Source organism: Cajanus cajan, chromosome 7 (genome assembly GCF_000230855.2).
Source record: "Cajanus cajan strain Asha chromosome 7, NIPB_CcT2T_4, whole genome shotgun sequence".
Lineage (NCBI taxonomy): Eukaryota > Viridiplantae > Streptophyta > Magnoliopsida > Fabales > Fabaceae > Cajanus > Cajanus cajan.
This window is the reverse complement of record NC_138523.1, coordinates 37,084,511-37,100,299: the sequence shown is the minus strand read 5'-3', so window position 1 is coordinate 37,100,299 and position 15,789 is coordinate 37,084,511. Positions and strand designations below refer to the sequence as shown.

Here is a 15,789-nt window from a genome sequence, read left to right as displayed (position 1 = left end):
TACTCTTTTGAAAAACAAAATTATTTAGCCTTTATTTGTATATATTATTTCATTCTTAAATTTTACATTAAACGAATTCTATTATTTTAAAATTCTTTTTCTAAGTTGACAAAGGTGAATCCTTATTCTTAAGTATCATTAAATATAATGAGGAAATCAGACTTACATAATTCTTTAATAGATATATTTTTAAGTTGATATTTATAATTGTAATTATTTTTATTTTAAAAGTTATTTTGATAACCAAATAAAAAGAAGATCTTAAATGATTATCATAATTAACGCTAAATTTTCACAATAATCAAATAAGAAGGAGTTCTAGAATAATTATTGCATTCAATTTTATCATTTAGAAAATTATTTGATATTTACTAAAATTTTAGTAATAATCAAATAGGAAAGAGATCCAAAATGATTATCATTATATTTTATTAAAGGGATCGAGGCACTTTCGTGTCTCTAATAATTATACAGACAAATATTAAAAAGTTATGAATAATTATTCAAAAAGAATATATGAATTTTTTATATATATATTTAAGAGTATAATAATCTACTAAAAAATAAAAATTAAAAAAATAATTATCAAAATATATTCGTATAGATTATGATATAATAATTTTCACCTGATTAACTAAACCCAAAAACAAATTATAAAGCCTTATAAAAAAAGCCCACAAAAAATGGAAGTTGGCCTGCCACCAAGCCCGAATTAATATTATTCTGTATAGTTGTTCAATAGAATCAATACGATACGATGCATAAACGCAACAGGCAACGGGGGGAATTCAAATTTCGAAATCGCCTTGCGAAACAAATGATGAGGATCCGCAACCTGGTGGCTCCCACCCTTCAATTTAAAGCACAATCGCGCGTTTACTGCAACCTCCGACAAAGGCTCTCCCGCCCCGGACTCGACTTCACCGCCTATGGCTCCGCCATTCAGCACTGCTCCGACCGCCGCCTCGTCCGCCAGGGCAAGCAGCTCCACGCTCGCCTCATCCTGCTCTCCGTCACACCCGATAACTTCCTCGCCTCCAAGCTCATCCTCTTCTACTCCAAATCCAACCACGCGCGCGAAGCGCGCAAGCTGTTCGACGCCACTCCCCACAAAAACACCTTCACATGGAACGCCATGCTCCTTGGCTACTCCTTCAACGCCATGTTCCGCCACGCGCTCAACCTCTTCGCTTCGCTCGTTTCCTCCACCAACCCTAACCCTAACGCCTCCCCCGATAACTTCACCATATCCTGCGTCTTGAAAGCGTTCGCTTCGTCTTTTTCTACACCCGAGTTTACGAAGGAGCTTCACTGTTTAATTCTTCGGCGAGGCTTTGACTCTGATATTTTCGTTCTCAACGCGCTGATCACGTGCTACTGCAGGTGCGACGAGGTTGGACTTGCGCGGCACGTGTTCGACGGAATGTCGCGGAGAGACATTGTGACGTGGAACGCGATGATTGGTGGATACTCTCAGAGGAGGTTTTACGATGAATGTAAGAGGTTGTACTTGGAGATGTTGAATGTGTCGAGTGTTGCACCCGATGCGGTTACCGCGGTGAGCGTGATGCAGGCGTGTGGACAGTCCATGGACCTTGAATTTGGAATGGAGCTTCACCGTTTTCTGAAGGAGAGTAGAATTGGGGTTGATGTTTCGCTTTCCAACGCTGTGATTGCTATGTATGCCAAGTGTGGTAGGTTGGATTATGCGCGAGAGTTGTTTGAGGGAATGCGTGAGAAGGATGAGGTTACTTATGGGTCGATTATTTCGGGGTACATGGGTCACGGGTTTGTGGATGAAGCGGTGCGTATTTTTCGAGGGGTGGAGAACCCTGGATTGAATATGTGGAATGCTGTGATTTCTGGTATGGTTCAAAATAAGGAGTTTGAAGGGGTTCTTGATTTGGTACGGGAAATGCAGGGTCCTGGTTTGAGTCCCAATGCTGTCACGCTTGCTGGTGTTCTTCCTTCGTTTTCATACTTCTCAAACCTGCGAGGAGGGAAAGAGGTTCATGGTTATGCTATCAGGAGAGGTTATGAGCAAAATGTGTATGTGGCAACTTCCGTTATTGATGTTTATGCAAAGTTGGGGTATATTTGTGGGGCTAGACGGGTTTTTGATCTATCACGGGGTAGGAGTTTGATAACTTGGACAGCGATTATATCTGCTTATGCTGCTCGTGGTGATGCTAGTTTGGCACTTGGTCTCTATGCTCAGATGCTGGATAAAGGAATTCGACCTGATCTGGTGACATTAACTTCTGTATTGACAGCTTGTGCTCATTCTGGATTGGTTGATGAAGCTTGGAATATCTTCAATTCTATGCTCTCAAAATGTGGCATTCAACCCTTGGTGGAGCACTATGGTTGCATGGTAGGTGTTCTTAGTAGAGCTGGGAAGCTCTCGGAAGCAGCACGATTCATTTCTGAAATGCCAATTCAACCAAGTGCTAAAGTCTGGGGTGCTCTGCTACATGGGGCTTCTGTTTACGGTGATGTTGAAGTGGGCAAGTTTGCTTTTGATCATTTGTTTGAGATGGAGCCTGAAAATACCGGGAATTACGTAATTATGGCCAATTTATATTCATATGCTGGGAAATGGGAACAAGCTGATAAGGTTAGGGAAAGAATGAAAGATATTGGATTACAAAAGGTCCGCGGAAGTAGTTGGATTGAAACGAGTGGAGGGTTACTTAGCTTCATTGCCAAGGATGTGTCAAATGGAAGATCTGATGAGATCTATGCATTGCTGGAAGGGTTGCTTGGTTTGATGAGGGAAGAAGCATACATTTTACAGGAAGAGTTAGATTATGAGAATGGTTTTAATTAATAACTGACATGTGGTAACTTGCACTGAAATGATCACTCGCTTCTTGTAGACTAGAGCAAAAAAAGACCTCTCAAGTTCTGAGATGCAGAAAGAAACTAGATGACACCTGTGTCTCAATACTCAGCAAACATATCAAGATTTACTTGGTGCACAAGGTTAGGAATCGGCTCTCTCCTCTTTATTCAGTGTGCATAGAAATTTATGCCTGCTGATTCTTCTCCCAGGGTAGTTTAGGCCTAGAAACACACGGCTCCGAGGAGTACTTGATCATTTTAAGTAGACACATTTCTAACACGGACACTCCTAGACACTAGTCCGACACTTGTTACACACTTCTAACTAGGGAATTTTTTACTGAATTAATTTTTTTTTTAAAATACCAAGATAGCACCTTGTATACTTTAATTTTCCAACTAGCACCATTTACTGTACAAGGTCTGTACCTGCTCGAGGGTACACTCGTAGTCTTCTTGGTAAGAAGGGCCGAACGGATACTTCAAACGGATTCTTCAGAGGGGGGAGATACCTGCAAAAGGCACTCCGACGCTCAAGTCAGGACAAGCACGATATTTTAGGATAATTAATAAACAGTGACATACATCGTTATGTGTGACCTACTTATAGTACTTGACGTGGGTCTGGTCATGGTGGGCCTTCTCAGATGTTTACCAAATTAAGTAATACGATGTTAATCGGTTGTTAGGCCCAAATCATGTGTTTACCTTTCTTAATCGTGATTAGCATTATAATCCGTTCTACCTTTCGGCGAGTGGCCGAGCCGACAAATCAAGAACCGGGAAGCTGTACGTCTTCGGCTGTTGACCAGACCGACATATGCTTTACTCGGGTATTTCACTCGTTCGGCATTCGATCGAGCTGATTTGATGGGTGGTTTTGTCTGTATCGGCCTGAAACCGAACCGATAATTGCTAGTAGACTGTTCTCGGCCTTCAGCTGCATGCCGAGTCGATTCTAACGTCAAGGTTCATATGGGCGTGATTCAATATGCTTGGGTGTCTGACGGGACTACACGTGTTGGTTCACGTGACCGATACGATCCCTCCGGTACAAGGTTAGAATTTGATTTCCCATACAGTAAATGGTGCTAGTTAGAGAATTAAAGTGTAAACAGTGTTATTTTGTTTTTTTTTTTTAAATTTAATTCAGTAAAAAAGTCTCTAACTAGGTGTCCAATTAAAAAAATATTGTTGGTTGTTTTGGACACTCAAGTCAACGGAAATTTTACATAAATAATATTTTTTAAAAGAAAAAATACAAAAATGACACCTGTGCAAGTTTATTTACCAGAGTAGAACGGTTTACTGTTCATGGTCAGAATTCAGTTCCCCGGGAACCGAATTCTGACCTTCAATATTTTTTTTTCTTTTTTTTCTTCTCAGAATTTGGTTCCCACGGAACCGAATTTTGAGTTGTTTATATATATATATATATATATTTTTTTTTTTTTTTTTGCGCGTTTGGGTCCAGACTAGGCAAATTTTGTAAGTGGAACGACCCGTTCCGAAAGCAGAACGGGTCGTTCTGCGTAAAGCCATAGAGTTATTTTTTTGAAATGAAAACGGGCTAAGAACGGGCCGTTCCCGAATAGAACTTTTAACGTTTTTTTGAATCTGGAACGGCCTTGGAACGGCCCGTTCCAGAACATGTCTTTAGGAATTAAAAATTGGTTTGGAACGAGCCGTTGTGGTTTTGTAACGGCCCGTTCTGGGTAAACAGTAAAAAGTGGCGTCACCTATTAAAAAAATAAAATACATAGGAAAAAAAAATAAAAATAAAAATAAAAAAATACAGAAAAGATAAATATTATATATACATTTATATAAAATTCAGAAAATTAATTAAAAAATGGAAAAAATAAATTAAGTTAATAATTAAAAGTGACGTTATAGACCATAGCGCCACTTATTTAAAAATTAAAATACAAATAAAGAAAAAAAAATATATATAACAAAGAAAATGTAGATATAGGATAGATCAACACATTTAATGGACTAACAAAAATAATGTAGCTCATAGCGACATTGTGTAAGAAAAAAATAAAAATAAACAAAAAATAATAGAAATGTAAAATAAAAATAATAAACTGAATTAATTTTAAAAATAATTTTTTTATATTATAAATATAATATTAATTTCTATTTATAAACTTATTTTTTCTATAATTTGTTTATTTTATATATATTTTTTTCCTTTAAATATTTATATTATGAATTAAATATGTATTTAAATATTTATAACAGTGGCGCTTAGGGATGGCAAAGGAGTGGGGCGGGTACGGGTTTCATGATACCCATCCCCGTACTCGTACCCGTACCCGTACCCGATTTAATAAGAACGGGGACGAGTATGGGTACGGGTACGGGGCGGGTAAGTACATACATGTACCCGTACCCGATTTAATATATCGGGGTTTACCCGTACCCGTACCCGGTCAAACCAGGTATTCCCCGTCAAAGTCGGGACGGGTTCGGGTATTACCCGCGGGTACGGGTATGTTTGTCATCTCTAGTGGCGCTATAGCCTATAACAACACAGTGTCGTAATAGGCTATAGTGCCACCATTTTTTACCTCTTTTTTTTATAAATTATTTACTTAATTTCTTTTTTTCAAATTTTAATTTATTTTATTAAGTTCTTATAATTTATATTTATTTATTTATCTTTTCTGTATTTTCTTTATGTTATATATTTTTTTTTCTTTATTTGTATTTTAATTTTTAAATAAGTGGCCCTATGGTCTATAACGTCACTTTTAATTATTAACTTAATTTATTTTTTCCATTTTTTAATTAATTTTATGAATTTTATATAAATATATATAATATTTATCTTTTCTGTATTTTCTTTTTATTTTATTTATTTTTTTCCCTGTATTTTATTTTTTTAATGGTGGCGCCACTTTTTACTGTTTACCCAGAACGGGCCGTTCCAAACCAATTTTTAATTCCTAAAAACGTTCTGGAACTGGCCGTTCCAGATTCAAAAAAACGTTAAAAGTTCTGTTCGGGAACGGCTCGTTCTTAGCTCGTTTTCATTTCAAAAAAATAACTCTATGTCTTTACGCAGAACGGCCCGTTCTGCTTTCGGAACGGGCCGTTCCACTTACAAAATTTTCCCACTCTGGACCCAAATGCGCAAAAAAAAATATATATATAAAAACAACTCAGAATTCGGTTCCCCGGGAACCGAATTCTGAGAAGAAAAAAGAATATTATTTATGTAAAATTTTCTCAAGTCAACACCTGAAACACTAATATTATTAAAAAAATAGTTTTTATTTTTTAGATAAGTCAGCTTAAAATGTAATATAAAATAAAAAGAACAATGTTTTCTGCCTATTTTTAGGCTTGTTATCATAGAAAAAACATAAAACGTTAATTTAAAAATGTGAATATACCATCAATTTAGATATTTTGTAATGTTACACGTACTTTATTCATTATAGTCTCTCTCCCTCCCCCCCTCTCTCTCTCTTTTGTGTGTGTATGCTGTGATTTTTTAGACATTAGTCATGTCATAGTGTCGGTGTTTGTGTGGAGTCCGGTTGTGACTAGTGAGTCAACTCTGCATATAAGCAGAAAAGTGGCATTCTGGCTGGCATTAATAACTTTGGACCTGCTTTCCAGTGATTACATGTTTAATAGCGAAGGACTTCCTTGTGATTAATTTTTTTAAGGCTAAAGGAAAAGCAGACAGATTACTGAAGTGGGTCTCGGGGAAAACTCAGCTGGCCCCACGGTGAAGGTGAGAGGCAAAGGGAATGTAATAAGGGCAGAGTGTATTTTGGGTTTGAATATCTGCTGCATGGTGCAAGTCAGATATCATGTGTGAAATTAACTTACCAGTTTCCTTTTTCTGCAAGTAGCTTGATTGATTGTAAAAGGAAAACTACATTGTGATCATATTATGCGAGATTATGATCCCCGAATTTCAGGACGAATACTATTTTTTTTTCCTTTCAAATTTATGGCATTAAGGTAGATGCGGTATGGATCGATGAGATGGCAGGACGAATACTATTTTTTTTTTCCTTTCAAATTTATGGCATTAAGGTAGATGCGGTATGGATCGATGAGATGGGAACCTAATTGATGTGAATCAAGAAGAAGCAATAATGGACTAGGAATTTAAGTAGTTTGAGACTGAATAATTAATAAGTTCATTATCTTATTTTTAATGTAATTTTCGTTTTATTTTATTTTATTAAATAAATATGATAGGTTGCCTTGCCTTTTAGGTTGCTAAGGGGAAATAAATGCTAGTGGGAATTTATTGCTTAGTTAGTGGGCTAGTGAAGAGTCAATATTAAGTGTTAGTGGGAATTTATGTCATCTTGCCCATCTAAGCTTATAAATAGGAACCATTTGTAAAAATTTGGAAAAAAAAATGAATTATTCAGAATTTGGATATTTTTCCAATTGAGAGGATTTTCTCTCTCTAGGTTCTTAGGAACTACTTTTGATTCTTATCCTTGAATTTCCTAATTCAAAGTGGCGAATCTTCCTCAACTTATCAATCTTTAGGGATTGTGGCGTTGTTCTTCCATTTCTTACCTCAATCCATATTTTTTTCTTTTAATTTCTTAATTATGAGCTTTCCAACCTAGATAGATCCGTAAAACGAATCCATCCCTCTGGGTTCATATCACTAATATTTTGCGAAAAGCTAGAACACAGGGACACTTTCTGTTGAAAATATATGGCAAGCATATTTTTTTTTGGAGATCACCAAATTCGTGAGATGAGACTTAGGAACTCATTGAGCATTGATTTTGATGAAGCCAGTTGGAATTTAACACAGGAAGCATAATTGTTTCATTTCTATAGTCTTTTTTTGTGGGGCTTGTCTTGCATCCACCTTTTCCTTTTCACATCTTAACCCCATTCTTGTCTCGGAAATAGTTTTCTTGCTAATAAAGCATCCGAGATCTGTTAAATATCCTTTCCTTTAATCATAGCTTCGTTTGCCACCGTAATGTCGTCTTTCTCAATAATAGGTAATGGGCTAATGACTACGGGGCCTTATATTTTAATATTTTGTCCAGAATGCCCGTGATCCTAGAAATACATTATTCCCTTTAACATTCCCACCACGAAAGGTAGGTAGACACCCAGGGACTTTGAGAAATTAGGATATGTTCATGCATAAGAAGGATGAGAAAATGAAGATGCTTAATTCTTCTACAGCGGAAATGCATTATTGTTTTGTTTTGGTGCATTTGATTAGTGACAAAAGGAACGAGCCACAGGCATGGGCCAAGGGGGGAACTTCCACTTCTGCTTGTTTTGTTGACATTAGCCAAATCTGTCGAGAGAAAACATCTGAAAGAGATAATGAAAAGCACTAGAGTAAGAAACGTGCTTCCTCTGGACATTAACGTATGGACAAACGGTGCCACTTCATTAGGTATACCATGTTAAAAAGTGTCACACCATTGTTATTTGTTCCACAAAACCTTTCGAGATTTTCTACCGCCTTAAATAACTAATTCAGGTAATCTACAATCTACCCTATTTCCATTCAGTGCTTGATTTATTTAAAATCAAGTTGATTTTGAACAATTTAACATTGTTAAAAACTTAAAATGTGTTTAAATTAATTCCAACCACACATTTTACATCTGAACACGTCCTTCATGTGGAAATTGTTTTAAGAGTAAAACAAATAAATCTTTAATCTTACAAATTACTATTGTTATTTTTCTTTCCATTTATTACATGTTTGATTATGATTGTAATGTGCAACAGAATATTTATGGTTTTGAAGCATTAATAAATAGGAATATCAACGGTTTGTATTATTACCAATAAATGTAAATATCTCCTCTATATTTTTTTTCTTCTTCCCAGATAAATATTTTTTAATCCGATTCTGCGGATACATATTTATTTATTACTCCATCCAAAGTACTTATTTATTAACTTATCCGTAAAAATCGTGTAGGAAAATAAAATCTAAAATAAATTTTATTTTAGTATTTTATGTAAATACAGTATTAATTAATTAATTATTTATATCTCTATTAATGTAGTTGTATTGTATCATTTCTGGTAAAAAAAATCAATATAAAATTATTCGTAAAGTTATATTATTTTCATTTATTTATTAGTTTTTGTGTTGTAAAAGAATTTAATACAAACACTTATTATTATTACGAAATTCTACTTTGACACAGAATCCGACAATTATACAGTTTGGCTAATTAGAATTAGAATCATTACCTCCTCTAGTTTTAGGGAAATCATTGTTAGTGAATGTTGAACATACAGAAAGATGAAGTAAAAGGTGAAGCAGTGGTGTACCCAATCACATCTTGCTAAAAGTATAACGGACAACCGACGTACAAGTTATTGTAGTGTTATGACGGTAGAAGTTAGAAAAAGGAACAGAAATAAAGGACACATTGGTCAATAGAAGCAAGAGTGCGAGACCAAGTTGTCTATTTATTATAGTAATAATCGGTGACATAAAAAGCCACATTCTTCAACCTTCCTCCCTCATATTCAGGCACATGATCCCACAATGGAAGAAACAACATCAACTATCATCATGGCTGCACTCTCCACCCTCACCCCTCCCCAATTCTCCGATCTCACCCACTCCATTCTCTCCGCCACCCACCACCACCGCCGCCGCCTCGCCGCCCTCCTCTCTTCCCCCACGCTCTTCTCTCTAACCCTCCACCACCTCCACACACTCTCCCTCCCCCAGAAGACCCTCATCGTCGCCCGCCACCTCCTCTCCTCCCTCCACCTCCTCGTCGCCACGTCGCCGCCCCCCTCCACCGCCACCCGGCAGCGCGACCTCGACGCCGCCCTGCTCCTCCTCCTCCTCTGCGAAACGCACAACCACAACCCGGAAGCCCTCGACGCACCCTTCTCCGAATGGAGAAGAAACCTAAGCAACCTCTTCACTTATTCATTGCTGACTCTTTCTCTTGCACCCGTTGGGACCTGCCCGGGAACGGTTTTGATTCCCTTTGTTGAGACGGTGACGCGGTGCTGGAGACTCGTCAGCGCGCTGGACTGCGGCGGCGGGAAGGAAGTGGGGGAGGTGGCGGCGTCGGCCGCCACGGTGGTGGCTCTGCCGTCTGTGGAGGTGAGAAACGGTGGGAGGGAGTGCGTTATATGCAAAGAGGAGATGGGAATAGGGAGGGACGTGTGTGAGTTGCCATGTCAGCACTTGTTTCATTGGATGTGTATTTTACCCTGGCTGGGAAAGAGGAACACGTGTCCTTGCTGCAGGTTTAGGTTGCCGTCCGATGATGTCTTCGGAGAGATCCAACGGCTGTGGGAAATCTTGGTTAAAATGGGTGCAAAAGAATAATAAATAGCTACCTTGATTCTTTATAAAAGGTTAGAGTATTTGTAGAATTGGTTAGTTTCACAGTGGTTAGTAACTTAAATAGTTCTGTCCTTGGTCAATGTGTTGCTGCAAAGAGAGGCTAGAGGAAGGGGGAAGAAAATCCAAATGGTTCCTTAACGTTGGTTAATGTTTGTACTATCTTTCTTGTTTCTTAGTCCTTCACAAAGACGCAAACGAATTGAAGAAGGGGAGGTGGGGTCCACAGTCTAAAATTAAGGCTTGTGGTTTTTTGATGTTTTTGGCTCAAGACAGGGACTCCTGTGGTAGAGGGCGAAGGGTATGACTGTGTGGCCAAATGAGTGGATGGACAGATAGAATGTACAAGTGTGAGGTTCTCTTGAATGTATAGACAGTGAAAGACTCGGATAGATAGATACTATGTGTATGTGATATGTCCATAGAATCAATAAAATTAGCAAAGGCTTTTAGTTGCACAACGTTTTCCTCGTTGTTGTTGTGTTTGACTGTTGATTTGCATTAATTGCTAATTTGCTATAAGCCTCATAATTCGTGCAATTATTTTGATGGGGCTAAAACTGACAAACCAATCTTGCTTGGCAAACATTCTATCTATAACTATTTGGCTATACTGTCGACAGTGAAGGGGATGATTATTCAATTTTATGCTTTCTGATGGCAAGCCAAGTATGGAAAACCATCTTGCTATCTGTCTGGTATAAAATCTTTCTTGACTACATTAGATTTAGAACCGTCATGTTATATTTATTCCCAATTCTCTATTTCTACTTCGCCAAACTGGGGAAAAGTTGAGCACATGACTTATCTTGGACATTACACTTTCTCGTATTTTGTTGAACATCGCTTTTCTACTTATGGAAAAAGTTGGATAGGAAATAGCCTATGATAAAGTGAGGAAAGTAATTTAAGAATGAAGAGCTTTCTTCTTTTTGTATTAATGACGGGGATCGAGGAAAACAGAGTTGCCGAAAAAGCCCACTAATCCATATAAAATATGTAGAGTGAATAGGGCCATTGCCATATAGCCCATAAATAGGCTTGTGCAATCTCGGCCGCATCTCGTCTCACCTTTAAGAACGAACATGATCAAATTTTCAACTCTATTCACCAAGCCTTGTTGTCGTTTTTTTAATTTGAAAGTTAAACTCTAGTGATTTTATTTTTTTTTATCTATATGAATTACAATAATGAAGACTCTTGTGAAATCTATTTAAAGAATTGATCTCTTCTACCATTTTTTTCCTTCCATGTACAGTTTAGGGATCAAACTTCTAACTACATAATAGAGATACATACATATGTATTAATCATATTATACTTTATTGATTCTAGTGTCCCCCTATATGCCAGAGGGGGAAGGTTTGAGCCAAAAAAAAATGAAGGGACGGGTGTATTTTTTATTTTTTATTTCCCTTTATTTGAGATTTTAAATTAGATTAAGAGGTTATCACGTACAAAAGTACTATTTGTTCATAAGCATTATCGGAGTTTATTCAGCCTGAAATATTTTGCACTTATGTGCAAAGTATACACGTTATCATTAAGCAACGCTTGCTCCGCTTTTTCTATTACATTTCTTCCTACTCAACAATTCTAGTCATTATGACAAGCGAAATCGGGAAACAATTCTAGCCTAAAAGCTTAGCTTTAAAATTTTATTCAATTATACTCTTTAATTTACAGATGAAAACTGACTGATACTGAAACCATCAGTTTTCCTATAAATTCCACAATAAAAAATAACCATTGAATATACCAAGAGATGTAAGTGAATTAATCATCTCAATTTGAATCGAGTAAAGTCACTTGTACATGATTAAATGTTTTCTTTTCAATGTACGTAATTAGGGTACCCCCACCCAAAGAGAACGACAAAACCCTTTTTTATGGGTTGGTTGAAAAGAATGTTATAAAAAAGGTCCATACATCCCATTTTCTATTCTTATAAATTAACCTTTTTTTTTTTTACCAAAAATACTATTGACAAACATATTTTTGTTATTTATAATACACATCAGAAATTTGTTTTCATTGTGGATTATGAAGTCACATTCCCTATACTTTCGATTATAACTCAACTAAAATAAGTTTTCATTCTATATTGTAGTATAATACACAATAAAAATGTGGTTTGATTGTTACGTTTAATGAGTGATAACAGGTAGAGATACAATGGAGTCTGGAGTCGAAGAAAGGGTAAAGCGAGTGCAAGGGAGAAGGGTAGGGTAGGGGTAAAAAGAATTTTAAAAGAAAAGGAATAGGGGAAAGGTTTTGGAGGTTGTTGGATCAATTTAGAGGAATCCCAAGTAATTGAAATATTCTCAAGGAATCCTTTGATAAGTCGAGAGGTTACTCACATCTGCCTAAATGATGGGATAGTTATAAATTACAAGGGTTTAATGGGTAATAATTGTTTTTCGAAAATGTTAAAGTCAAGGATCTTAAAGATATTATTCGAGAGTCGAAGATGTAAAAGTAGTTACTGGAAGTTAAGAATGGTTGAAGGAGTTATCCACATCGTGTAACATGGGGCAGTTGTACACCCCATGTCAAACTAACACAAAAGTAATCGCTCTTTCCTATTCTTTATTAATAGACAAGGCAGGCTCATTCGGGGGAGGTCGGAAACATTATACTTACTAAATCTTACAACACTCATTGCCTACGCATATGATTTCTGTGTACGAGATTGTTGAGTATGGTTTCTTAACCACCTTTTTTTTTCTTTTTCTTTTTAGAGTAGTTCTAGTTTAATTTAGTATAGCATGTTATTGTAGTTTTGTTGCTTCTTAGAGCCCTCATTTATTGTAATCCAATAATTATTGGAAGCAAACCAATTATGATTTATATCGTTAATATATATGTTGTTCATTCGATTCACCTAAATGTTTATATGCATGAAACTTATTTTGTGGTAACTGTGATGAACACTTGAAAATCTTCACATGTTAACTCATGTAAAATTAAACATCGACTAGTTTTACATGTTTATTTATTTATGGTCATCTGTCTTTTGGTGTGTAAACCTCGTTCCTGAGAATTCATTATATATTAAGAATAAGTATTATCTAAGGCTTGTTTTTGTTATAGCTTCGCATAGTACCTTAAAGTTGTAATAACATGTAGGATCCCTATTTATCACATACCTAAATTGAAAACCCTGCTAGTATAAATAAAAAGAATCTATAAATGAATTTCACAACAAACAGAAGTATATTTGATCTCTTATAAAATAAGAAAGTTAGGAATTAGGATATGATAATCGAGAAAAGCCACGTATAAATAACCTGGGCATGAAAAAAATTAAAATATTAAGTAATTTGATAATTATGTTTTTTAAATAAGAGTCATGATTTATTCTTCAGCTTGAGCATGAAATCGCAACAGAAGTACCACTTTATTATGTGCATTTTACGGTTAAAATACATCTTTATTTGGTGGGATGAATTATACTTTTTTTATTAAAAAACTTATGATAATTGTTAGGCGTACTCGAAAATCATGTGACTCGAAAAGATTGATAGCGCTGCCTGAGAAGTAAAATCAACACATGCTGAATACTTGTGACTAATCTCATGTGGGGCGTGAGAGCACTCGAAATTATGGGACTAGAAAAAACAAGTGTTGCTCGAGAATAGTTGAAAAGTTGAGACTCTTAGAACATGGAGGTTAAGCCAAAACGGTTACCAAAAAATCAATCGAGGAAACAAGGAACGTGGGAAGAGCGGTTAAAGGAAGTTGTGAGTCAAGACCACGTAGCAAATATAGTGGATAGCGGTTATGAGTCAAAAGCGTACATGTACAGAATTAACCGCCCGTGATTGCTCTATAAATACAAGGAGTACGGACCTTTACGAAGGTCGGAAAACTCATACTCTAACCAAATTCTGAAGCATTCTCTGCCTGCACATATGGCTTCTATGCGAGGAATCATCTTTGGGTATGATCACTTCTCGGCCACTTGTCTTTTCTCTTTTTAGGAGTAGGATTAGTGCAGTCTTTCTTTTCTCTTCTCTTCTTTTAATTACGTAGTCATAGACTTCAATCTTGTAATGCTTGAACATTATGTAATCTGAACATGATTTGTATTGCGAATGTATACATTGTTCATTCTATTCATATTGTTATTTGCATGCGGGAACATTGCTTGTTTGTTTTAATCGAAGAACATTTTGAAACAAGTAGTTGCTAAGACTTTTTCATCCTACTCTCCATTCGCGGGAACACGATAACACAGTAAAGCACCTAAATTGAAATACGTTCGTATGCTAGTCTAAATAAAAAGAACCCAGGATTTGATGGTTAATTCCACCGTAAACAAATTGGCACGCCCGGTGGGACCCGTTTAATTCAGAACATAATTGGACTAGTTTAGGTGTGTGAATTGCATGAGATTAAGGAGTGGGAGAACTATGTCTACGTCTAATAATCCGAATGCAAGCCATAATAATGCAAATGTAGAACAGCCTAACCTCAATCCCGATAGTGCTACTAATGTGACCGGGGGGGCAAAGTCTCCTCCTGTGTTACTCGAAAACACAGCAAGGCCAAATAATGTAACTCAGGAACTGGTAGATGTCACGAGGGAGTATCCTTGGGGTATGCCACCTAATTGGCGAAATACCCAACCTATACATGCTGATATGCCAGTACCCTTGATAGGGCCTAATCCCCAAATGCATATATCCCCATAGGGATATAATCCTGGACCAAACGACATGGGGTTTGTTATGCAAGACCCCTATCAACATATAGGAACGAGTCAGGAAGGTTCGTTAATTCGACAAGGCAGTTACGTACCCACTGGAATTAGTAATCAGGCTATGATGGCTCTTAGACAGCAAATGGACCATAGTAATCATGACATGGTCAATTTGTTGTCAACTCAAATGCATAACATTATGACTCCCCTGTATGAATTGATAAACAAAATAAGGGATAAACTAGGTGAGGGAACACCTTCGAGAGCCATGAGTGCGAACTTGAATGACAGAGAAAACCTTGGGGGCATGGAAATTTTCAGAATGTAATTCGACTTAATGGGAATCCCAATGATCATTTAGACCAGATGGTAGAAAGAATATTAAATATGCATGGATTTGATGTAGGTCGAAACGAACGCCCATATTTCGTGTTAGCTTTTCCTGATTATATTACCCAAGCAGAACTACCCCGAGGAGTAAAAGTACCCAAGTTCTCGAAATTTGCAGGAGAATTGACTGAGTCAACAGTTGAACACATAGCTAGGTATGGAGTCGAATGTGGGGATTTAGCAAATAACGAATATTTAAAAATGAAATATTTCCCTAGTTCATTAACTAAACATGCTTTTACATGGTTTACTACCTTACCTCCTAATTCGATACACACATGGGTACAGTTAGAGGGTAGTTTCCATGAACACTTCTTTAGAGAGGAAACAAAAGTTAGTATAGTCGATCTGATGAATATCAAAAGACAAGATAATGAAACTTTGGATGACTACTTGAATAGATTCAGGCAATTAAAATCTCGATGTTACACCAATATACCTGAACATGAACTAGTTAGGATTGCGGCGACAGGGTTAGATTTCTCGATACGCAAGAAGTTAG

General features: G+C 36.7%; 2 protein-coding genes across 3 annotated transcripts; both read left to right on the top strand.

The window, feature by feature from the left end:
* Positions 1–705: 705 nt before the first annotated feature.
* Positions 706–6,791, top strand: LOC109792642 (Pentatricopeptide repeat (PPR) superfamily protein). 2 transcript variants are annotated; one of them, XM_083059579.1, is made up of 2 exons: positions 706–2,985; positions 6,528–6,791. In XM_083059579.1, exon 1 carries the CDS (start codon positions 758–760, stop codon positions 2,828–2,830), a length of 2,073 nt encoding a protein of 690 aa, XP_082915705.1. In that variant the 5' UTR covers positions 706–757; the 3' UTR covers positions 2,831–2,985; positions 6,528–6,791. The 2 variants fall into 2 exon arrangements, with proteins under 2 accessions (XP_082915705.1, XP_082915704.1); XM_083059578.1 differs by having other exon boundaries at positions 6,478–6,791.
* Positions 6,792–9,165: 2,374 nt separating this feature from the next.
* On the top strand, positions 9,166–10,653 carry SGR9 (RING/U-box superfamily protein). The gene has a single exon (XM_020352062.3). It carries the CDS (start codon positions 9,374–9,376, stop codon positions 10,175–10,177), a length of 804 nt encoding a protein of 267 aa, XP_020207651.1. The 5' UTR covers positions 9,166–9,373; the 3' UTR covers positions 10,178–10,653.
* Positions 10,654–15,789: the final 5,136 nt, after the last annotated feature.